The following is a 26661-nucleotide window of genomic DNA, read 5'->3' as shown; positions in this document are numbered from 1 at the left end:
CACTCTTGCAAAAAGTAAATGTATTTGAATCAGTGGAGCACGGAGTAAAAACATTACGCATGTAGCATTGATTCATAGTAATTCAAAGTCTGCAACATGCATTAGCAAAAGCATTAAAAGTTCCATAAAAATGATATGTGATATTCTTTACTTGCAGAATCCACCTCCGAGGCTACGTCGAAATCTGAATATGAACCACTACGCTAACAAGAAGAGTGCAGCAGAAAGCATGCTGGACATTGCACTGCTGATGGCTAATGCATCCCAGCTGAAAGCAGTTATTGAGCAAGGACCTTCATTCTCATTTTACATCCCACTTATTGTCCTTATCACAATATCACTTGTGCTTCAAGTAATAGTAGGAGTTCTCCTAATATTCATTGGTAGGTATTTTTTAATTATTCATCAGCCATTGTATGCATCTGTATTTGAACTTGTGCTGCACATTGTTGTATATTGATGGCGTAAATGCTGACACTCTGGTGTCTCTGTTTGGAGAATCAATTATTTGGTGCTCTGCATACATTTGAAGACTAAGGGCCAGATGGACTAAGGGTTTTAGCGCTAGCAAACAGGCCTATTCGCAAAAAGGTATTGTGGTATGTATGAAACTCAAACTGTGATTCATAAAAAATCATTATGTGGGTTTGTGACCAGATACCAATTTGGTACTTAGAATGGGTTTGTTTAGGGCGTCCTTTCTGAATGCCAAATCGGAATGATATGTGTTAATGTTTTGAGACCGAATTCCAGATGCAAAATATTAATAATTTACCAACTACAAACACGTAGTGGTAACACATTTGCAAACAGGAAGGGATTCCCTTGGGACCCATACTCCTTTGTGATAGTAACAAAAAAAAATGTAAGAGGACGCAGTGGTCCATGGGACCACTGTGTCTTGTTAAACAAAAAAGCGAAGAAAATTTCCTTTTTGAGCACAGTCCTGTTACCTTTAGGGGAAAGAGATGCATCTAAAAAAATTATTGCTATATTAAAAAGCAATCACAGTCATAGTGGTCTGCTGCCGCCAGCATCCACCCTCCCTGTGATGAGAATGATTCCTAGTGTGTCGCAGTTTGCGACCAGCCTCATTAATATTTATGAGGTAGGTCGAATTGTGATCCACTAAGATGCTGTAATTTGTGAACCGACCTATTAGTACATAGGTCTGTTTGCAAATTACCACATTCATCACAAAAATGTGGGTTGCAAATTGTGACCATCATTTTGTGACAAGTTCTTAGTACATCAGGACCAAAATGTGCCTCTTAATGGACAACAGATGTGATGTGATGTGATGGGACACTGATAACTGATAACAAAAAGTGATGGATGGAAAGGCTTATGAAATACTTCTTTACAAATTGAAACTTTTGTTGGTAAGATTCAATTTCACTGTTTTTAGTTTGTGTAGTAACAGAAGTGGGCATGTCATATGTAAATCGCTTCCAAAGGAATAGTCCAGCCTAAATTGGTGTGCAGCTGGATTTGCCAAACATGGGAAGCTGGAAACTAACATCTGGGCATTTCGCCTCCACTTAGGGAGCTTACTTAGATGAGTAGAACTTGATAGATGGGGATGGGGATGCTGAAGTAAATGCAGCTACTAGGTAAAAAAAAGATGCAATTGAATGTATCATTGAGGGCCTTCCATTAAATATGAAGTTTTCCATCAGTGTGTTGATGTTTCACAAGACTAACAATAGGAACGTTTTAGGATGGTTTAGGTAGTTGAATACCATGAGTGTCTGCAGTCAAGTCTGACTGTATGCTTTATGGTTGTGTACTGGTTTGAGTTCTCCTTATTGAAGGCCACTTAGCTGGAGGGAGAACCTTTGAATTCCTCATCCAATGACTTGTTTGCCAAAGATGCCCGTTAATGCATTGGTGAAAGCTAGGAGATGTTGTAAAGCCTGGGGAGATGTATATAGTTTCTTCAATGAATGATGAAATCAAGGAAAGAAAGGATGTTGCATTTCCCTCTCTCCTCGGTGTCTGTGCACCTGTGTCTCTGGAATGTCTTGAGGAGGTAGTCAAGGAAAGGAAAAGGTGCATTCAGGTGATGACGGGTGAAGGTAGGCAAGAACTAGAGCCTCTCAAAGAGGATTTAATGTAGCCTTATTCTTCAGTATAACTACAACTAGAAAATATTCAGCTGGTGAATGCTTGGGCCCCAGAAATCGGTGCAACATTTTATACCCGCGTTGAAGACGCCACCAAGTTTCACCTTAAAAAGGAAATACCACTAATGACAGGTAATTGCAACGAAGGCTGTCAGTAATGTCCTGTGAAACCTTGTGTTAACCAGTGTTCCAAAGGTGATAAGAGGGGAACTAAATGTGGTCCTCAGGTAAAAAAAAATAGATAGCGTAAAGGTAGAGTGTGGTCTAGGAGTGGTTTGCTGATATGAAGGTAAGATCCAAAATGTATTCACAAATATGGAATATGTTCCTGTGAAAACTGTATCATCACTTCGCTGAGAGAGCAATCTTCACAAAAGTGTGTAGTGCATTTGTGTGAACAATGCCTATGGAGAGAACTCTTGGAATCTGCAATGTGATTGTGAAGTACAATGCTTAGTGGGGATATGTGGTTGAGAAAAGGGTAGACATGAAAGGCCTCTCTCACCCTGGCAACAAAATGAACTGCCTCTGAGTCTCAAGTTGTCATTGCTGCCTTTTGATGTTTGCGACTTGTATGTAGGTTAGGTAGGTGGCCACAGCAAACAACAAGCCTATGTTGTGACCTTCCATCTCTGGATTCATAATTCACTCTTTCCATTCTTCTCTTTTCTGTGCGGTTATGCTGAAATTAAGCCATTCTGTGCATCAGAGAATGGTCCAGTTTTTACCAAAGGCCTTCTGTGAAATGCATAATCAGAACCAGGGACGTGACTGCACATTTTTAAAGGAGGAATGGAAGTGGCAGATGCAGTTTACTTTTCACTTTTATACATCCACTTTTTACGTTACATTTACATGTGTTTCCTTCTGTGGTGCTACCACTACACAGCAATAGGTAAACAAACATTGGTAAAGGCAGTAGAGCTGGTTTTTTGTCAAGAGAATTGTTTGCTAATTGCTGGATCACTTTGTGTCCAGAAAGAAAATCCCTTAATGTAGCATGTTTCTGAGTTATAGCAAGATGGAAGCTGTGGTAGGGTCCCTTTGCTGAACTCACTTCATTAGAAGACTTAAGATGAACCCTCAAAGAAGGGTATTATACGAAAGAGTCAGAAGATGATCTTTGCATCGCGAGTGCTGAACTTAAAAGGCACACACAGCAAAATATTGCATAGTATATACTTTTGATAAAGAGCTATTATTTTTGTGGCATTTAGGAAAGCCTGTATGTGAATACATCTTGAATTTGTCAACAACAAAAAAATCTATATATTCAACATATCATGACAGCAAAGTAAAACGAAAGCACAAGACTAATTATTGCAAAGATCTGTGTCTTATTTAGATGCTAAGGTGCCCAAACAGCAGTGCGTCCTAAACAGAAAGGCATACATCTGCAATTAAAATGTGAAAACAGCCTGGATTTCACACTACATGTCACAACCTTAGTTTAACAAAAGGACTACTTCATGGTCATCACCAAAACCTTGAGGGAACACACATTGGACAATGGAGCCATCGAAAAAATGACATGTCTTTGATGGACAGCCCATCAAAGCAATGTCGCATTATGAAAATACTTGAAGGCGTGAAGTGTTCTGACCAAACGCCCACTCTCTTCTTTTCTGTTTTCGAAGAACTAAGTACATGATGTCACAAAACTAAAGCTGTGTTGTTGACACGCCTAATAACAGTCTGACGGAAATAGCGTCCTGAATATCTGACATAATCCCTTAGCTGACTGTGTTTTTCCCCAAACAGCATTTTATACAAGTTCACCCAGCACTTAAGTTAAATTTGGAGCTCCTCCTTCATACTTGTTTTCCTGGAGGTCAAGTCCATTTTAAAATTTGACATGCATTTAAGACATCTATTTTCGTTATGCACCATCATACATAATGAGGCTCATGAAACCGTAAAAAAGAATCTGCCTAATTTGTCAGCAGCTGCATGGCGGCGGCACACAGCTGCGAATGCCCTTCTGCCAGAACTCCACATTAACACGAGATTTTTGTAAGTAAAATGGATTTCCTCTCGAAAATCTCTTATTATCAGAATCCTTTGCAATATCGCACTGTTTCTAATATACAGAAGCAAGCAGCATCCTGAGCCTGGTACTGGCGGCACCCTAAGGTTCTACTCCAAACAATTGATGCAGTGCTAAACATGGCGTATCTTGATTTTTCCAGAGAAATCCCACAAGCATTTTGGAAAAGCCTCAATATGTGATCGTCTCTTACATATAGTTCCAAGGAATTGTGTGGGCCATTATACAAAGGCCAAACCCCTTTTTTGTCGTGCTCCAATTTTAACAAGCTCTAACCAGCCCTCCCATTCATTGTAAACAACATCAGTCGAAAAAAGCAATCTAGGATTTTGTAGTCTGCCAACACCAATTTTCACACCCAGAACTCCAAATGTAATTACTTTGGAGAGCGCTGCAATTTAGCTGATTTTTAGAGCATGCTTCATGTTTACTCGGAAACATTTCCTTCTACTTAACTTTATCTTTAGAATTTGCACGTTTTAAATTAGCGTTTCTATTTCATAATTAATTGCCTGAAACGCTTTCCCATATGTGCAGAAATAAATTGTTTCCTTCTTATAGTGTGGCTTATTGATTAACAGTGATATTACTTTCATTGCATATTGCTACAGGTATGTCTGGATTATATCTGTTACCATTAATGTTGTAGTTTTTATTGAGCGCACTGCTAAAAGATGACCCCCCTGTTGTATTTAACTTATTTCCACCTTTTCCCTGTTTCTTCTCATCCCATCCCTGTTTCTTCTTTCTCTCCTACCTGCTTCTCTTCAATTTTGACCTGAAAACCACTAAGAAGCGGCCAGCATTGAATTGTTAATGGTGCTTTTTAAAATCATATTTTTATCCAACAAACACCATTAGGGCACCCTCACCCTCGGCCGAGTGTGTCACTTAATATACCTCCCTCCTTCCTCTCCCTAGTTGTGTTGTTTCTTGTCTCATCAACGTACTTCCTTCCCTTGTTGTTGCCTGCTCACACGCCCTCCCACCCTCCGTGGTTTGTGTAGGCTTCCCTGACTCACCCTCCCTCCTGTTTTTGCCTTCTCCCCGCAATATAAAACAAGCACTGAAGAAGCCAGTAGGTCTTGCCTTTGTAGGATCTATTGGCTTTGTCAATTTTCGATAAGACATGTTGTAGTGTGTCTGCTGTGCAATTTGCCTGAAAGTAAAGAAACAAATAGCTCTATGACACGGTCGCATAATAGCACTTTTATTTTCAACTTCTAGCCATGCTACACAGCATCTGCACCGCTGTTCAAAATGGTAAAAAAATATTGACAAAGCTAACAGAGCTTGCATAGGTGAGACCTATTGGCTTTGCCAATGCTTGTTTCTATGTATTGTTCCTAATTTACCTGCATCTTGATAACACTCCACATAAGCACTTTTGGCAACACATTTTGGCAGTACGTGTAGAGAGAGTGGTGTTTGGCATTGCTTAGTCAATGGTACACTCAGTTGCTGCAGGTTCTGGGTGTCACAGCATTTTTTAGCGCCACATTATGCTCTGGCACTGTGTGTGAAAGCCGTACTGTTGTATCCTGGCGCTTCCAGGCTAAGCTTGTAGATTAATGGCCAAGACTAGAAATTCAGAAAATTAGAAAAAGTATTCATCTAGTTTACGCTATTGGGTTGTTTGTCTTGGGATCTGAAGTCACTATCACTCACTGCCCCTTCATCAGGAGTCACTTTGTAGGTACGTTTTAGAGAGAGAGAGAGAGAGAGAGAGAGAGAGAGAGAGAGAGAGAGAGAGAGCGTGTGTGTGTGCGTGTGTGTGTGTGTGTGCGCGTGTGTGTGTGACATGGGCAAACTAGACTATAGATAACATATGCTCTCACATGCAATTATTTTTCTTATCACATATGTTTTTCCCATTTATTTCTAAACTTCTCTTCAATTTTCCATTATGTACGATATTTAAAAAAAAACACAATTACATTTACTGAAAGAGCAGAGTAAAAACGGAGTTATTATTAAAGTTCTGGCTCAAATGTGACTAATGACAGACATTCGCCAGTTATGATTATAAATGCACTAAACATGTGCCGTAACTTATGCCACCCGCCATGCTCAAAACACTAACTTGCAAATGGCACAGAAAAAAAAAGAATTATAATGAAAGGAACAAGGAGAGTGGTGCAAGTTATTGTGTAGGCACTGGTAAACATAATGTGGATTTCGGTGGTTTGTTCCATTTTAGCCACAACTATAACTCAGTTTATAAGTTTTTTTTCCACAAGGGAGAAAGAAGAGCGCAAAAGAGGGGTGTGTGTGTGTGTCACACCCAGTTACAACTAACTTTTCCCAGACCAATCAAAGATAATAGCAGCCGTTTGTCAATGTTCGGTAAATCATACATTAATAAAAGGGGATGCTCATATCATCTTATACAAAAATACGTATTCATTTACTTTACTAAGCTGATCAAAGACAGAGAAGACAGAGAAACATAACAAACAACCAACAACCTCAATTTATACTAATAAAACATACAATATGAAATAATATTTGGAAACAGAAAGCCTGAAATTGAGACTGCGGATATCCAGTTCAATTTAGTTAACCCAGACCTGCCAGTTTTGTTGATTTCTCAGGATTCTTGGTTCCCATTATGCTGAGGACAAACACCTGGATGATACAGATTACACCTGGATATGATATCCCTCCAGCTACATTAGAGGCAACAAATTCACCTACAAGAGGCTTGGCTATCCAACAGGAGACCACTAAGAATACCTAGCCACAAAGACGCTCTTCAGTTGTTCTTGCCCAATTAAAACTTCATATACAACAGCATATAGGACAACAGCTAAACCAACCATGTACATCCAGTACTCAATTTCAAAATGCACGGACCTCAAAAAATAAAAAACAAATCCTTGACAGTTAAAAATGTGCGGGTAACTAGACCATTCCAACAATTCCAGTCACTCCACCAGTCAAGCATGTGCAATCCCTGGAATGAAACTGTTTTTCTAATAGCTCCTCTGGAAGTACTATTGATGTAATTGTAGTACTATTTGAAACATCCCCTTTCAGTCAGAGGAATTGTCCTATTTCACCCATCCTCAGCCCCTTCTCCCTAAATATTATGATGCTCTCTATTTATTGTACATTTTTCAGCCTTACATCAGCCACCGTTTTTCAGACCCAAAGTAGAGATGCCATCCTGCAGTGGATGCCATTTCATCAGTGCCTTGAAGAGTGCTGTGGTTAGCACTGGTGTTTAGCACTGTTTTCACCTTCTATGCTCTGGGAATGAAATGCAATATGCTGATCAGGAGAGGTGTCCCTGTTTTCCTGCAAAAGTGATGCTCAGCTACCTGAGTTCTCTGGAAGTCTACAAATCTTAGGGCTAAAGTAATTTAGTACCGTGATTACGTTTTCTTTTGTGCATATGGAATACCAGACCATTATGTCGAGGCATGATACATTTGTATATTATACATTTTTAGCCTCCTTTGTGCCTCTGTTACATGCCAACAATGGACAGAGACTCTCTTTTTTTTAAGTTTGAGTTTATTAAACAGGAAAGAAATACAGAGAAAAGCAAGCAGGCAGTGAAAAAACAGTCAAAATATGGAAATCAAAAAAGTTATACAGGAAATGGGGAAAGGGAGGAGGGAAACAATCTGATAAAACAATAGTCAAAAACATCAATAATCAAATACTTGTAATGAAAACAATACATGAGATAATGACAATATTGTAAATAGTGACAAAGCAAGCGTTAAGAACTTATAATAATGGATATGGACTCTAAAAATGAGAAAAGATAAGTCAAGGCGGTTTGCGAACCTCAGTAGAGTGAACATCATGAGTGGAGGAGGAAGGGGCAGAGGAGGAGAGATAGTGCACTAACGGGAGCCAAAGGAGATCCCGCTTAATTGCCAGGGAGATAGGGGAGACAAAATTAGTATCCAATCTATGATGAAAGCATATTGCATTCCACCAGGATCGGAAAGAAACATTAGTGGCTTGTTTCCAATTGGAAGTAATGTGGTGAAAGGCAATGGCAATAAAGAGATCCAATAGGAGATAGTGGGTATGTGATTGGGGGAGTGCAGGGGAAAGAGAACCCAAAAATATGTGCGAGGGAGAAAAGAGAATAGTGAAATGAAAGATTTTCTGGAGCTGGGACCAAACCAAGTTCCAGAAGCGAGAAATAGGCGGGCAATCAAAAAGCATGTGTTGTAAGTTTGCAGATGTACAAGGACAGGTCCAGCAAGTAGGGAGAGACTCTGTTGAAAAGGAGGATAAGATAGTTGGAGTAAAAAGGGTGCGGTTGTAAATAAAGTAAAGAGTTTGGGTCGTATTGGCAGCCCTAGAAGTCTTGTGTACTTTGAGCCAAATTTTGTCCCACAAAGCAACCGACCAATTTGAAGAAAAATCCTGCTCCCAAGCTAGTTCAACCTTTGTTTTGGATCTGTCATCAGAGAAACGGAGTGAATTGTACAAAGAGGAAGTAGAAGGAGACGAATCTATAATCGAGGCTGTAGTATGATGAGAGAGAGGAATGGTATTAGAAGATGGCAGTGATGCTAGATAAGATAAAAGGTTAGGATAGAGTGAGTCATATTGAGACCGCGCATTAAGTGGCAATGAAAACTGAGATCGAAGATCTGAAAAAGAAAGAGGAAGATTGTGGGAAAGAAGTTGAGAAATCCATCGGATGCCACGAGAATGCCAGGACTTCCAAAAGAAAGTACGATTTTGTATCATAAGCTTTCTGTTATGCCAGATAGGTTGTTCATGTGTCGAAGAAGTACAAGGATAAGATGAAGCGAGATATGGAGAAATCAATTTACGGGAATGAGAGAGAACAGGATTGTGGAGACTATGGAGAGAGGAAGGGAATGATAAAAACTCACTAAATGTGAAAGGAGAAAGGAAAGAAGACTCGATCGTTAACAATAGGGGAGGATGGAAAGGAAGGTCCGTGGACAACCAGCGAGCAGATTGTTTGAGAGAAAAAGCACGATGATAGATTTTGAAATCAGGAAAACGGACACCAGATTGAGATTTGTCCTTACGTAGGGAGGATAATGCGATGCAAGATTTTTTACCCTTCCAAAGAAATTTCAACAAGATGGAATCAATCCTCTTAAAGTAGTAGTCAGGAATATGAATCGGTATCATGGAGATAGTATATAACTGAAGAGGAGAGAGCATCATTTTGATCGAACTCAGGCGTCCCCACTAGGACAGGAAAAGTGGATTCCAGCGAGTAATGGCGGATTCTAATTTTTTCAAGATATAATCGAAATTAAACTTCAGGGTTTCTGATAAATGAGAAGCGAACCAAACACCTAAGTATTTGATTTTAGTCGGTTGCCATGAGAAACCAGATAAATCAAAAAGATGTTTGTGACAGTGTGTATTTAAAGGGAGAATTTCGCATTTATCAACATTAAGGCGATAGCCTGAGACCGCTGAAAAAGAGGAGACTTGATGCAAAAAAGAGGGAAGAGAAGATAGTGGATCTGAACAATAGAAAAGAATATCGTCAGCATAGACAGAGAGTTTAACTTGTTGGGAGGTAAAAGGAAAACCAGAGATCGAATTATCTTGACAGATTTTGGTAAGGAAAGGTTCTAAAGCCAAGACAAAAAGTAAAGGGGAAAGAGGGCAGCCCTGCCGGACCCCTCTTTGAAGAGTGAAATATTCGGAAACAGCACCATTAACAAAGATTGACGCCTGAGGGTTGGAATAAAGTAGAGAAATAAGAGAGATGAATTTAGAGGGGATACCGGACCAAGAGAGAGCTTGAAACATGAAGTCCCAGCCAATCCTATCAAAAGCTTTCTCCGCGTCGAGAGAAATGGCAGCAAGTGGTAGAACTAGAGAAGGTGCTCTACTGAGTATGTTGAAAAAGACTCTGGAGTTGTCTGAAGAGAGTCGTCCCTTTACGAAACCAGATTGTTCGGGACCAATCAGATCAGGAAGAATGGGATCTAGACGGAGGGCTAGGATTTTGGCTAAAATTTTATAATCGGTGTTGACGAGTGAGATAGGGCGGTAGTTTTTACATAGGGTATGGTCTTTATCATCTTTGGGAATTAAACAAAGTAAAGCTTGTTGGAAGGTACCACTGGAAAGGCCAGAAGTTAGAAAGGAGTGATAAAGAGATAAAAGTTTCGGTAAGAGAAGGGAGGAGAAGTGATTGTAAAATTCAATGGTAAATCCATCAGGACCAGGGGCCTTGCCATGCCGAAGTTTAGAAACGGCATGAGAAATTTCAGAGAGCGTGATGTCGGCATTTAAAGGTTCGAAATTCACATGAGCTGCGGGAGGAGGAGAGAGAGATTGAAAATAAGAAAGGATGTCAGATGAGGAAGGAACGACCTCAGGTGTATAAAGATTCTTATAGAAAAGCATAAATTCAGAAAGAATATCCTTATCCTTGAATAAGCTGACGCCCGAAGAAGAGGTAATCTGTGCAATCTTAGTGCGCTCTTTTCGAATCTTAAGATAGTTAGCAAGTAACTTTCCCATCTTGTTTTGACGCCCATAATAGCGTGCGTTATACTTCAATAGTGAATTAGAGGCCGCCTCAGTGGTAAATTTGTTAAAAGAAACTTTGGCTTCTATGAGATTTTTAAAGGAAGATTCAGAGTTTGTAGAGTGATAAGCCAGTTCCAGTGTCTTAATATTTGCGAGTAGGGATGAGGATTTAGCCTCGTTGGCCTTTTTCTTACGAGAGACAAAATTAATAATAAACCCTCTAGAGGCCGCTTTATAAGAGTCCCAAACCATAACATAGGGGGAGGTAGGGGTATGATTATGTAAAAAGAATTCTGTTGTAAAGTTAGAGAATTCTGTACAAAAAGTAGGGTCTAGGAGCACAGAATTATTGAATCTCCATCTTCCAGAATGTGGAGAAAAAGGGAGAAGGTCAATGTCAACAAGTACCGGGGCATGGTCAGAAATTAGAATAGAACCGATGTCAGAATGAATAGCGTGCTGTGTGAGAGATTTGCTGAGGAAAAGATAGTCAATACGAGATTGTGAATTGTGTGCAGGGGAGTAAAAACTAAATTCCCTAAGATCTGGATTGAAAAGTCTCCAAATGTCCACTAAAGCATTGTTGTGAATAGCATTTGTAAATTGGGAATGCATTTTGGGGGGAGAAAAACGAACTTTAGAGCGACGATCTAAAAAGGGGTCAAAAACTAAATTACAATCCCCCCCAAAAATGATATAGTCCTCAGAGAGAGCAGAAAGCTTAACACAAATAGAAGGCCAAAACAGTTTATCAACTCCAGTGGGTGCATAAACATTAAACAATACAATAGGAATTTTATCTATAAGTAATCGAACTAGAGTCCAACGACCCTGATCATCACATTCCTGAGAGACAACAGAAACATTCAACTTTTTATGCAACAAAATCAAAGTACCACCCTTTTTATTGTCTGTAGGGGAAAAGAAAACATGACCCACCCAACAACGTTTAATTTTTAAAGCCTCAGATTCTGAGAGATGGGACTCTTGAATGAAAGCAACATCAGCCTTTAGCCTAGCTAGATGTGACAGAACTCGTTGTCTTTTAATAGGGTTATTCAAACCCTTAACATTCCAGGTAATAACGCGGAATGAAAAACGAGGAAAAATATATAGAGCAAGCCAAAATCTCGCTTGCTAAGTCAGCAAAAATTGAAAAGGAAGAGAAATGAAATAAAGGATTAGAAAAGTAACAAGAAATAACTGAATAGAAAAAAGATGACAGAAGCAAAGTAGAAAAGGTTGAGAAGGAGTAATGTAGATGTAAAGGAGAGAGGAGTAAGGAAGAAGAGAAAAAGAAAAACAAAGCTAGAGAAAAGAAGGAGTAATAAGAAACAAAGAACATGAAGACAGTACAGTCTGGAACAGATGACTGAAAGACGTACTTACGAAACAAAAAATGGAGAAGGGGGTGACGACGTCAGAGATAACGGTAACAACAGCGAAGACAGAAACCGTGATCAGACTTCCACCTACATAAAAAAAAGGAAAAAGTGAGATGAGTAACCAACAAGAGTACCAATTGAGACAACAAGGTAAAAACGCCTAGGGAAAAGAAAGTGGTAAAAGGAATAAAACACAGGGCAAATATAAAAGGTAAGGACAAGAGGAGGAGATGGCATCACATTGTGAAGAGACATAAATCACTAGAATCAAATATCATTTAAGTCAAAGATAAATCAGGTGACTTTAGAAGTGTCCATGGCGGATGAGGCAGGTCCATGGCGGTGGAGAAAATCTTGCAGGGCTTTCGGGTCCTCGAAGGTAGTCGTTCTCTCCTGATACGTAACTTTGAAAAGACACGGGTGTAGCAGGCCATACCTAGCATTGAGCGCTCTCAATTGTGGACGCATGTCCAGGAACTGTTTACGTCGATCAGCTGTGACTTTAGCAACATCCTGAGACAAGTAGAGACGGTGGCCTTCCCAGATGATTTGTTTCTTGGCTTTGGCAGCAGAGAGGACTTGTAGAAGATCCGTGTATTGAAGGAACAACATTATAACACCTCGGGTTTAGATGAAACTCCAGGGCCCAGACGATGTGCACGTTGGATGTTTACCGAAGCCAGGGAAGGGGCATCCAAGAGTTTTGGCAGGAAGGATTGGAAGAACGCAGTAGGGTTAGACCCCTCCGTTAGCTCCGGAAGGCCATAAAGGCGAAGGTTGTTCCTGTGATTTCTATTTTCCAAATCCTCCGTCTGCCTCTTGAGTTGCCGGATTTCAGCTTCCATAGTCGGAATACGAGAAGCAGAGCTCTGGACAGACTCAGTGGATTGTTCAAGAAGTGAGACACGAGAGTCCAGGGTCTCCCACTTGTCTTGCATGGATTGCAGCGATTGCGCAGTTGATTCCATGAAGGGTCTGAGAGCCCGAAGCTCCTCCAGAATAAGATCCAGTGAAGAGGAAGAAGAGCCATTGTCAGGAGAAGGGGGACCCTTTTTAAGCCATTTGAAAGAGGCCAGAGTGGTCGGAAGTTTGCTGCCGTTGAGAGATTTCGAAATCGCTCCCAGATGTGACTCAGGCTTAGACATTGCACCCTCATCCATATCCTGCGAGAGCGAGTCAGAGTCCGAGTTGGCAGGACCTTTGATAGAAGTGGCTAGTTTCAAATTGCGAAGCTTCCCCATGTAGAAGTAACAAAAAATGGAAAATTGATATAGCCACAGTGACCTCCCACGGAAGGAGTGGAGAGAAATTCACAAATAAAGTCACCAGGTAAGCAAGGGAGGCACCAGAAGAAGAAATCACTGGAGGAGGAAGTGGTCGCGGTGGAGAGCGCTCATAATACAGTCATAGATATAGCACAGCCATGAGGGTGAAGGATATTCATAAGAAAAGTCAGAGAGAGACACCACCGCCAGAAGACCATGACCAAAGAATGCAGGATGTAGTGTGAGAGGGCCGGTGATGGAATAGCATGAGCCTCAACGTGAGAAAAATACTGGTTCAAACATGGTAGGCTTTAAAAAGGGGTAAAATAAGCATATTAAATGCACCATGGAGAGTCTTACATGAAATGAGAGAGCTGGCGCAATAAGGTACGACAGGAGGATCGCTATCTCAAACAGGAAATGGCGGCCGTAGGCTGAAGAGCAGGGACGCAGGACGAGGAAAGCCAAAAAGTGCGTGGAGTGGCCAGCAGATAAGGAGCAAGAGGGCTCCCCTCAAATTACAGCGTTGTGCAGCAGGGCCGACATGTCAGCAACGTTGAAATAGAAGCAGCGCACCTCGCCGAGTGAAAATCACGGAGCTCCGCCTCAGATGACAAAATGGCGGGCGGAGCCGTGAGGTGCCGATTCTTCAACTAGTGACCGGCGAGGCAGAGAGAGTTTCCGTGAATGAACACACCATCAGGCTCCCGGCATCATGCGGCAGTGCTGGAGAAGTCTACAGACTGGAAGCAGCCCGTTGGTGCGGCGAAAAAGCGAAAGGCGTGAAGTCCGCCACGGGAGCTCCGCCGCTACACCGCCAACTAGGCTGGCGCCGAGACCACGCCCCCGGCAGAGACTCTCTGAATATGTCATTATTCACAACTGAAAAGGGTGTTATTTGGAGGTAAAATACACGTAGCACAATTAATTGCTGAGAGTTAAATAAAAAAAGGGGAGAAAACCAGGAAGACATTTCTTTTATGATATAAATTGTATTTTAGTGAATATACATGACATATTAAGCTTCTATTTGAAGTCCCGAGAATAATAGAATGTGCAATAGTTATGTCAGATTAAAAATAATGAGTGTGTCTGGAACGGTACTACTAGAAATACTTGAAACGGAAAAAACCCGATAAGGAGGAGAAATAACCCCATATAAACCAGTATACCAAAGTTACCTATTAAACTGAAAAGGGTCCAAACGGATAGATAAATATAGTATATGGCGACATTGATGGCATCCAAACAGAGCGCCATTCATAAAATGCAGATATAAATGGCGTGTGTGGTTTCTTGGTGAAGATAAACATACAATCACGTAATAATTTGTCTCAATGCTCGCCACGAAAATGAAAAGAATAAGGAATTTTCATTCTTCTTTGAAGAATAGATCCAGAGAATGAAAGATAACAGTCTATCGCTGCACATGCCTTCTCATGTGTCACTTGCGCCGTCACAATCCTTCACGAGCACCTGTGCACAGTATCTGTCAGGTTACATGCCATTCAATGTAACGCAGTGCTACCGTTACATATGCATGTACGTATGAAGCTGAATATTACAAATATGTATATTCACTAAAATACAATTTATATCATAAAAGAAATGTCTCTCTGCTTTTCTCCCCTTTTTTGATTTACCTCTCATCAATTAATTGTGATACATGAATTTGACCTCCAAATAATACCCCTTTGAGACATTATGTTACGGATGTTTGCCCTAGTCACCTTAGGGTATATGGGCTACCTCCTGTAGTCTGATACTGATTATTCACAACTGGACAGTAATAGAGGACTTCCACACATTTTGCTTCAGTGATCATTATTTGTTAATTTTACAAACATTTACTATGCACAGTTCAAACATTACACAGTGCTTTTATATTACTCCTTCCCTACTCAGTTTCATTTCAGAGACTCTGAAAAAGGGCTGAGGACCCATAAACCTTCAGAAGGTACAGGGATAGATCATTGCAACTGATGTAGATGCTTTACTTTTAACCACATCTCCAGTCTCCACATGTTTACCTCTGCTGTGCGTTCTATTCTTAGGGGTATCTAATGAACATTTCATTTTAAAGGTAACGTAAGCACCTGTAAAGCTGACATAGAGTTCTGACCAATAGTATTGTATAAAAATTGAAAAGCTCTAAAATGTTGTAGAGGTTTTACTCAGAAGATGAAGTAACAGTTTCTACTTCCATGTAGGTTACATTACCTTTAGCTTCCTAACATTTCTTTTCTTAGGCCAGCAGGTGTTAAGCCTCCTTGCCCTGGTGGGACAATGCTCCCCTCAATTAGGCACACTATGGATGTGTGTCACTCATATAGTCAGCAGGTGGCCATTATTATGCCACTGCAGGACTTTCTGGAACCGGGAATGACTTTCCAAAGGTTGTGAGTTTCCCATCGCTGACAAGAGTCAAAGCAGGTTTGTGAATATGTGGTAAAATGATCTGTTAGGTGAATGTATCATACTTAAGTTTTCAATATAGATTTGATAGGACTCCAGATATAATTGCGATGCATCCAAAGATCCTGGTAGTGAAGGTCGCACAATTGCTATTACACTGATTTAGGAAAAGGCAACAGTCTCAGAAATCTGTGTTATTAAACTGATATCAGCATGTCATTTTTCCAGCGTAAATTCTGACTGATTTTACAAAGCAAAAATCGTCCTGAGAAAAACCTCTAGGTGTGGATTTTCGAGCACATATAATGAGGGAATTAGTAGGGTGTGGTTTTTCAGGATGAGGTTGAATAACTGTACCAATAACCATACAAATGCCTATGTGTGGTAGGTAGCGAGTGAAATCATCTGCTGGTGGGTTCTCAAGTTACCAGTTAGTTCCATATTCGGGTTGTGTTGGATGTATGCGAAGTTATATTTTTGTGTTTAATCTTAGAGTGGGGTGTGTAGCTTATCTTGGTACATAGTTTTGGGTTCCAATTACTTAACAGAGTAAGTCAACTTTACTGCATTTGGTTAGTAGGGTATCTTTCTTGGTGGAATACATTCCAGAAACACACCTCACTATTTATAACATGAAAACCCGAGGGGCAGAACAACGAAAGAAAATCCAGATAATTTTTTAATTCAAATTTCCAGTAGATAAATTGTGGCCAACATGTGTTTCACGGGAGCCACATACACATATATTTTGACTAGCAGCCCGTCCCGACCTTGTCCGGGAGCTTTCAGGCTTCCCCCTACCCCCGCCTGCCCCGACATTGCCCAGCAGCCCGTGCCCCCGCCCTCCCCGGCCCCCGCCTGCCGCCTGGCCCGACCCTCGCGTGGCCTGAGTCAATCCCTGTCCCCGTCCCCCTCCTTCCCCGACCCCCGCCGGCCCCGACATTGCCTTTTGTCCATTCCCCCGCCTGCAGACCAGGCCCCCGCCCGCCCCGTCCCCCGCCTGCCGCCTGGCCCGACCCTCGCGTGGCCTGAGTCAATCCCAATCCCCGTCCCACACCTTCCCCGACCCCCCCCTGCCCCGACATTGCCTTTTGGCCGTCCCCCGCCTGGCCCAACACCCGCCTTCTTACCTTTTCCGCCGCTCCTGAGGTCACAGCTCCTCACCGCTTGTCCACCGCCGCTCCTCCCCCGCGCCCTGTCTGCCTCTCCGTACTGCTCCTCACGTGACCGCTCCTCCCCCTTGCCATGGCCGGAGCTCCTCTGGCGCCGCTCTGACGCCGCTCCTCGACGTGAGCACACACGTCGCGGCCGGCGCTACTTTGGGGAGGACTACTTTTTTTTAAATATACATTTTTTAAATAAGGTTTATTTTGAAACTTTATATAGCCTATAACCATCTACACACCCTGACGATTTCTACGGTGTATCGGGTGTGTAGATTGGCGCAGTGGTTCCGTAGTTTACCCGCCTCAAAGCCTGAAACTTTCTCCTTTATTATAGTAGTATAGATAAGTCAGTTCTCATTGAACCACAAGATTCAATTCCCTGTGTAGCTTCCTATTAAATACCATCGATATTGAAGTGGAAGTATTTCTTCTCAAAATCATTAAACTGCATCGTCCCATTCTGGTACACACCACTATTTCTATGACAGACCTTCTCCGGAGTGCAGTAAGGCGTAGTACCAGTATGAAGTTTTTTTAGATCGATCTTTAAAAATATTGACTTCACAATAGACTATCACTCTCTTGTCAAAGTAAGTATATATATATGTACAAGTGTAGATTTACTATTTCTAACTCCACATCAGTGTACCTGATGATACATAAGGTAGTTAAGAATAGTAAGTCTGTACTTACCTATGTATATATTTTAACCCCTTCGACGCTGATGACGAGCTGGGCTCGTCATGCACTGCCCATTGACTTCAATGAAAATCTCATTATAATGGCACTAAGGTCCTTAGCATCCAAGTGGTTAATGATATAGTGGGGTGTCAATGTTCTGTAGTCAATATTTTTGTAGGTCACTATGTGTGACATTGACATTCTGACATAAAACCATGCAGGAATTGATTGAGGGAATTCGTTGGCTTGATACTCCCTGTCCCTCCAGGAAGCACTCAGACACATTTCCTTCATTCAGTATGCTATGCTACCTCCTGTCAATCATTTGTGCCATAGAGGTGCTTAATACAGTAGTATGCGTTACATGGATCCTGGAAATGTACTTAAAATCCTCATCTATTAAAGTTGACCTCTCACCTTGGTGATTCTCTTTCCTAATGAGAGGCTGTACTGGTTCTGACCTTATACCACAGGTATGGGCCAACTCTCCTCACTATAGTGAAAGAAGTCCTGGATAGAACAATAAGGCAGGAAATATCCCAGAATCTTGCCTGAAGGAAGGTGTCCTCAAGACAAGTGGCAGAAACAAATGTCCCTTGCAGCTAGCTTCTTCCCTATTTCCAACTGATGTCTCTCTGACGTCACAAGCACTGACCCACAATAAGGTTGTTTGATTGCTTAGCCTACACTAGGATGTTCCTGCTGAAGTCCTCAAATGTCATACTTCCCCAGGCAAAATGAAGCTCCCATAGTCACAAATTTCTGATAAGACCCAACAGCGACAATATCATTGAGAAGACCTAAGGTGCAGCCAGCTTAACTCCTGCCTACATTGTACAGCGACGCTTAGGTTTACCCGAAGAAGACATTACTGTGCTGTCTCTTAAAATGTATTTGCATTTAAAATTACTTGTTCCTATGTGTTCTTTGGACATATTATTTATTATAGTAGCATTACTTGTAAATGCAGAACTAGGGCGCAGAATGTACTAGTGGTAACATTAGTTAAATCACCTTTTGCTTTTATTGCTGCCTGTGAAGTCTTGTGGGTCATGTATTTATGCATTTGAACCTGGCCATAAAAGAAGTGATGACAAAGATAATAGTTTTTTATGCATGGTGCTTTTTCACACAGGTACATCTCATCTGGCCACATGTGCACATGTGAGGAATGCAAACAAATCAATACACCATTCATTATCAAAAAGGTATTCATTTATCACAAGGACCAGTTGGCATACAGGCTCACATTCACACAGATCAACAAACATGCGGGCATCAATGTCCACAAATTAGCAGTGATGCATAGTGCTGTGCTGCTGGAGGCAAGGGATGATGAGCTGCATGGGGCTCAAAGTACTAACCAACAGTGATGCACTTTCCTGTGCTGCAGGTGTACGCGGATGATGTGCAGAATGGGGAATATAGTGATGTGGATTAGGAGTGATGCTACTCAGGAAAGCACTGGTTATTGTATTTTCTGGATACAGGGTAAGGAGTCCCAGGAGAGCACTGGGTGATTGTCAGTCCTGAGGCACAGATCTGTATGCATTATGTGTTGATGTACAATAGGAGGCTTATGTCAGTCTGAAGAAGATGGCACAGGGTGATGTCACAGGATCTCAAGTTATTCCCTGTAAGGCATGAGTAATTGATCCAGTCCACGTGTGTTTTGTCTTTGCACAGTGGTGCTTGTAACATTGTTGCATGATAAATACAGGACTAGGACTACCAGAATAGAAAGAAAACAATCATGTTGATTGTTACTCATGTCAGAAACGTCAGTAAAACAAGCATTTGCAATGCAATAGGTCTCGCATTAGGAAAGTTTCAGCTATTGGTCTTGTAAATGACACATTTGTTATTTATGTGTTGGTTTTGAAAATAGCGAAATGAATAGCTTTGTCATTTACAATGGCAATACTTTTATCTTTTACAAATCTGACACCTATAGCATTTGTAATGCAACATGTTTTGTATTTACGTGACTTAGATGTATTGATATTAGAAATAACAATGGCTTTTAATTCTTTTAAATAATTATTACTTAAATAAAAGTTATTGTAATTTATAATGGCAATAGCTTAAACGTTTGTGAAGATTATGTTCAGTGTATTTTTTTGTGACGAAAATCCAAGAACAGAAGTGAAATACTAACATCTTTTTGTGACATTTGTAATAAAGCTTGAAACATTGAGAGAACATATTCGAACCAGTTGTTGTTGAATCGTTGCACAGATTGATACTGTGGTGGCGCATAGTGATGCTGTGGTGATGCTAGAGTGAGGGCGATAGATAGCTAGATTGAGGGCGATAGATAGCTAGAGTGAGGGCGATGGATAGCTAGAGTGAGGGCGATAGATAGCTAGAGTGAGGGCGATAGATTGCGAGGGCGATAGAGTGCGAGGGCGATAGAGTGCGAGGGCGATAGAGTGTGAGGGCGATAGAGTGTGAGGGCGATAGAGTGTGAGGGCGATAGAGAGCAAGGGCGATAGAGAGCGAGGGCGATAGAGAGTGAGGGCGATAGATAGCTAGAGTGAGGGCGATAGAGTGCGAGGGCGATAGATTGCGAGGGCGATAGATTGCGAGGGCGATAGAGTGTGAGGGCGATAGAGTGTGAGGGTGATAGAGTGTGAGGGCGATAGAGAGCGAGGGCGATAGAGAGCAAGGGCGATAGAGAGCGAGGGCGATAGAGAGCGAGGGCGATAGAGAGCGAGGGTGATAGATAGAGTCAGGGCGATAGATAGAGTCAGGGCGAAAGATAGAGTCAGGGCGATAGATAGATAGAGTCAGGTCAAAGAGGTGCATACTTTTATACTTTAGAATGCCCTTCATGAGGGGCAGTCCCTAAAATCGACCTACATTGTTAATTAATTTTTCTTCTTATCCCACTCTAGACATTTCAATAGAGTGTATCTCCGAGATAAACAGAGCTGCTAATTAACTATGTACTGCCAAGTGTTTGGAATGGATCGTATCATACAAAACAACATGAATCTGGCCTGAGTACCCCATTGGTAAATGTGGGCAAGTTATTTATTTTGGATGGTCAGAGTAGAACACCGGCAGCTCTGTGGGATTGTACAAAAAGTTTTAACACCACGAACGAAAGAGGTTGGTTAAGAGCGATGTTTGAAGCTCAGTATAGTGCAAAATGAAAATGCGGTAACAGAATATGTAAAGCAACCACTAACACTATCTGCTAAAGGCACAACCCACGGAGGCTGGAGTACATGAGCTACCAGCAACAAAATAACATTAGTTGAAAAAGTAGCAAAAGTACGTTTAATTAGAAAAAGGGGTCGGACACTAGTATTTTACAAAAAAGTAAACAATTGTGACAAAAAGCGATCCAACAGTCTTTTTCACCACTATTCAAATGTTAGGCTGTACCAGTACGTCTATGTCAAAATGCAACTGTTAACTTTGACAGAAGTGGAGCAGTGCTTGCTCTGTCGAACAAGTCGGTGGGTGTAGGAAGACCTTTAATCTGAGAAGAGAAGAGAAGAGTTCCCCGGAGTCCTTGCACACCGTCATGGTTGCAGAGAGGAAGTATACGGAGGAAAGCAAAAAAAAAAAGTGTTAGAAGGCCTATTTTTGGAGCATTGTGAATGTAGCAACAAATTCACAGGCGCCATTTAGAATTCAGATATACTTATTAGTTGCGGTGCTCGCGCTCGTTCCGCTGTTGAAACTGTTCTCTTTAAATTTGTCCGGTTCAGTAGTGCCAGGTTGGAGACAGCGGGGTTTAGCTAGTGCTACAGATAATGTGAGTTAGTCACAGGTAGAATTACGACAGTGTTTCGGACAGGTGTGAAAGGCTGGTTTCTGTACTGGAATAAAGGCAGGGAAGGAGAGCAGCTCTGAGTAGAGACCCGGGCGATGAGAGTGAGCTATGGTTTAATCCAATAATGATCGTTAAAAAAAAAATGCGAGTTGTGCTCCCGCAATGAAATATTCACCACTGCAGCCCAGGGAGTTTCATCAAGTTCCCGCCGGGCCGCCGCGCTGCCTGCGGCGACCCGGAAGCGGTTGGGCAGCCGGCCAATCGCAGCGCGGCCCCAACCGGGAGTCCCGCCCCCATCGCGGCGCGAGACGAGAGAGAAGCCACTGTCCGAGGAGCCCTCGGGCTCCTGATCGAGTCCCGGTCCGCCCGAACAGGTGAGTGTGTTGCGGAGGAGGAGGGGTGAGTGGGGGTGGGGTGTGCGCGTGTGTCTGTTAAAGGGGGTGCGTGTGTGTGTATGCAGTGTGTGTATGTGCGCATGCGTGCGGGAGCCTTTGTGTGAATGCGAATATCAGGCAGGGTGACGCAACGTGCGCGCTCACGAGCTGCAATCTCCAGGACAGGCTCGTCACAGTCTGATGTCCACACCATTCCCAGAAAAGCGGCGACATTAGTTGTCTCCCTAGACAGCAAAGCTTCGCTTTGCTTATGTCTAGGCGAGACCTAAAAAGAGGGGGAATTTTACAGTTTTCTTTCTATTTTAATTGATTTAAATAGAGGGTACAGGAAGATATTTAAAGTGACCTGTTTTGTACAGGCACCCATGTACACAGATAACATACATGGATATACCTACATGTGTCAAAACTCACGAACAGACATACCTGCATAGCTCATAGATGTGCTCATGCTTTGTGTGATATCTTCAGCCAGTCTTAGATTTCTGGCCACCAGCATTTGGCGTGCTGGGATTTTTAACCCTCTTCTTGGTAAAGAAGAACTACAAGTCCCAGGATAGAGTGCTTTACGTCAAAGCATCTAGTAGGAGGTTTCTCACAAGGGTACTTAATAGCTACGCACATAGATGAAATGATGAAAAAATAAAGATAGCACACCTTGCTTTAGGTTTGCTTCTTTGGTGTGGTCTGATTTTTCATTGTCCCATAGTCTGATCAACAAGGGGTCTTAAGTGGCTATTTATTACCATTTGGCCTACTCCTCTCAAATGGTTTCATCCTTACTGTTTACATTACAGTGCAGGCATGAAGCGTCCCAAGCCCTAAATCATAACGTGCGAAGAGCAAGGGACTCACTGAACCTAGTTCATGCAATGCACTGCCTGACTCAGGTGATTTCAGTGAAGACCAGATTTCGTTCTAGTGATGCACCTTTGAGAACACCAGAGGCCACAGGAACCATCTCCTGTAGAACCTAAACTCCTTTCCTAAAGCCTGATGGTCCCAGATCAACCAGTCTCAAATTCTGCAATTCCACTTGCAACGCAGGTTATCCTGAATATATCTTGAAGAGACCTTGTGTGTGTGGCTGACTCTCCGGCACTCGCTCGAACCACCAGCTATTTCCGCCCCCTACCCCGGTCCACAACGGGCTTGCCCGATTGCTGTGGAGGGTAGGCGGGGCGGCCAATTGCAATCTTTGGACGCTGGGAGGGTGGAGTCTGGGGTCAGTGCACCAGCCATTTAAGGCAAAGCTTTCACCTGGACGCTGTGGACGCGCACTAGTCTTTAACGTGCTAGCGGCTTCAGGTCACGCTGTGTTTCAACCTTTCCCGGTTATTTTAAAGACATTTGAATTTTTACCTTGTGTGTGTGGCTGACTCCCCGGCACTCGCTCGAACTACCAGCTATTTACGCCCCTTACCCTGGTCCACCACGGGCTTGCCCGATTGCTGTGGAGGGTAGGCAGGGTGGCCAATCGCAATCTTTGGACGCTGGGAGGGTGGAGTCTGGGGTCAGTGCACCAACCATTTAATGAGATGCACTTTAGGATGCGCAGCCGACGCGCGCAGCGGGCGCTCCGCTGGCACGCCGAAGGCAAGCCCGCCTGCGCCCGTCCACGCCTGTGCCGCGACCAGCGCCAGGCAGGCTGCCGGAAGACCCATAACTAGGCAAACACGCTGGTCTAGGGCTCAATTGCTGGCCATGAGGCCTCAGACCAATAGCTGCAGCTCCAAGTGCAACCCCTCTCAGCTACTCGTCGATCACTTTGTGTGCAAAGACTGCTGCTTCCCTCTTGAGGCACTTACTATTTGCCCTAGTAAAAAAAGCTATAAAACACCAGACCCTGAGTTGCCCAGAGAGGTCAAGGCGTGTCTCCTCAACTGTCGTTCCCTCCTGCGACATGCAGGCGATATCTGGCTATCTCTTACCACCCACTCATGGGACCTGATGTTTCTCACCGAAACGTGGGTCAAAGAGTCGTCTAACCCAGACATATCGCTGGCAATCCCACCAGATTACCACTTTGTAGGGATTAATCGGCCAGGGACAAAAGTGGGAGGGGGGATCGCCATTATTTCTCGGTCCCAGTGGAAAATAACCTCCAGGAAAGTGCCTAGCTCAGGCCCTATCGAGATAATGTACTTCAGTATCACGGATCCCATTCACCTGATCCTGGCGGGTGCCCTAATCTACAACCCCCCAGGCTCACAGCCCTCTCATCTCACTGAATTATTAACCACCCTTGCCGACCTATCCCTAAAACACCACATTTTACCATCTTAGATGACTTCAACCTACATGTGGATGATGCTTCCTGCCCAAAAGCGAGGTCCCTGGTAGAAACGCTAGCTGGAATAAACTTGGACCTGAGAGTTCATAGCCCCACCCACATAGCAGGCCACACCCTAGATCTGATTTTTACGAACCTGTCTGCCCTTTCTACTCTGGCACCATGTCCCCTGGCCTGGTCCGACCACTCGCTCATTCCTTTCACCCTGACTATCCCCCCCCGACTAATCACGATGAGTGTAATACCAAATTTGGGTAGAAAATGGTACAAAGTCACTTGCGACGCTCTTGAACCAGTACTTTCAAATAAGGAGTGGCTTCCGTCAGAGGATTTAGACGCTGATGTGAAAAAACTCAACTCCACTCTCACTACAGCGATAGATGCGATCGCCCCCTTAATGCCCCTCTCCTCTGCCCGTTTGAAGCCCTAAGCCCCATGGTTCTCCCCGGATCTACGCACGGAAAGAAGCAAATGTAAAAAAAAAACTTGAGCGCCATTGGCGACGCACTTATGACCCTATCGCAAAAACTATCTATAGAGCTGCGTTAAAAAGGTTTCACAAATTAGCACTTTTTTCATAACAAAATTGTGGATATTTTCTCCTCTTTCACATCGTCGAGGGGGCATGGTGAGGTGATATCAGTCCAACCCCCTCTACTGTCCTGTGCAACCACATTTGAAGCGTTCAAACCCATCTCAAGGGATTCTGTCCCACATATAATGCAAAAATGTAGATCTAGCTCTCCCCTAGACCCCGTTCCGGCTGAAGTATTCACAATGCTGGTGCCACTTATCGCCGCCCCCCTAATCTCTATCTGGAATACCTCCCACTCCTCTGGCCAATTCCCGTCAGAATGGAAACAGGCAATGCTAATCCCCATATTAAAGAAAGTGGATGCTGACCATACGGTACTTAGCAATTACCGGCCTATCTCACTCCTCCCCAAACTTGCCAAAATTTTGGAAAAAGTAGTACAGGAGCAGTTGGCTGACTACCTGGAATCTAACACTCTCTTGCATGATACCCAATCCGGATTTAGATCCGGATATATCACAGAGACGGCCCTCCTGGAGGTATCAGAGACCATAAGAGAGACCATGGACAGAGTTGAGGTGGCCATGCTGGTGCTCCTCGATCTGTCCGCGGCCTTCGACACTGTGTCCCACTCCATACTACTGGACAGACTCCGTGACATAGGGATACAGGGCACACCACTGACATGGATAAAATCTTTCCTGTCTGGCAGAACGCAACAGGTGTGGTGTCTTCTCTATCTATCAAAAGATAAGATGCCCCTTGGCTGTGGAGTCCCTCAGGGGTCGCCCTCAGCCCTCTCTTTTTTAATGTTTACATGTCCCCGTTGGCAAAGGTTATCGAGGCCTGTGGTGTCAGAGTGGTCTCTTACGCTGATGATACTCAGCTGATCTTTTCTTTTAGAGACCACTCTGACAAAGGACTAGAACATTTTAAATCCTGCCTCACTAACATTGTTCAATGGATGACATCTAATACGTTAAAATTGAACACCGATAAAACCGAGGTGCTATTTTTTAATTTGAAATCCCCTCTGCTGTCTTCCACATGGTGGCCGCCTGAGTTGAACCCACCCCCTATCCCGGCCAATTCGGCCCGGAACCTTGGGTTTTATATTAACAACGAACTGTCATGCAAAACGTAAATCCAAAAGGTCACCTCTGCTTGTTTTGGAAAATTAAAAATTATTAAAATAATTTCCCCCTATCTATCCAGGGACTCGATGAGGACTGTCGTGCACGCCCTCATCACTTCACATCTGGACTACTCTAATAGTCTATATGTAGGGGCGCCTGCATATCTACGTCATCGACTACAGATCGTCCAGAATGCAGCAGCAAGACTGATCTGCCACGTTCCCTACCGCCACTCCATTTCCCCGTACTTAAAGAACTTGCATTGGCTTCAGATATCTCATTGTATCCAGTTCAAAGCCCTGGTCCTGGCCTTTAGAGCACTAAATGGGTATGGACCAGGCTATCTCAGGAACAGATTGAAGCAGGTCCAATCAGTTCGTTCCCTTAGATCTAACCACCTCCGTCTCTTACTCCCTCCCCGTTTCCATCGCTCCAGAAGAGGAGGTAGAGCTTTTGCGGTGGTCACAGCTAAGCTATGGACCTCCCTTCCGCTTAGCCTCAGACTTACTGATTCAGAACCCCTATTTAGGTCCAAATTGAAAACATACCTGTTCTCAAGCTACTAGCCATCTTGGTCACTACCGTTACTGTCCACAGCGCTGGGACACCCCCGGTGGGGGTAGCCGTGCGCTTAATAAACTCATAATAATAATAATAAGAGTTACGCTCACAAATGTAAGTAAGTAATCTAACAGGAAAGTTCACACTGCTTGAGCACCATGAAGTCTAGTTTGACCATGCTTCCTAGACCCATAGCGATAAGTCTAATATTGGTAATTGAAGCAGAGACCAGGACTGAAAATCTTGAGAATCCTAACCTGGGATTTTGAGACCCAAAGCAAACGTGCTGTAGTCATAAAGAGACATTTTGTTACGTAAATGATCAGATTAAACTGTTGAAATGTTTGTGCTCTCAACACAGGATG

The 26661-nt window shown here is 43.0% G+C and overlaps 1 protein-coding gene across 1 annotated transcript in view; it reads left to right on the top strand.

The window, feature by feature from the left end:
* NINJ1 (ninjurin 1) overlaps positions 1 to 26661 on the top strand; it is a 147978-nt gene that overhangs the window by 84797 nt on the left and 36520 nt on the right. Inside the window, exon 2 of the mRNA XM_086939163.1 lies at positions 158 to 383. Within this exon, the coding sequence (XP_086795289.1) occupies positions 158 to 383 (226 nt within the window). The remainder of the gene's footprint in view (positions 1 to 157; positions 384 to 26661) is intronic.

Source organism: Lissotriton vulgaris, chromosome 9 (assembly GCF_964263255.1).
Source record: "Lissotriton vulgaris chromosome 9, aLisVul1.2, whole genome shotgun sequence".
Lineage (NCBI taxonomy): Eukaryota > Metazoa > Chordata > Amphibia > Caudata > Salamandridae > Lissotriton > Lissotriton vulgaris.
This window is presented reverse-complemented; position numbering and strand designations above follow the sequence as displayed.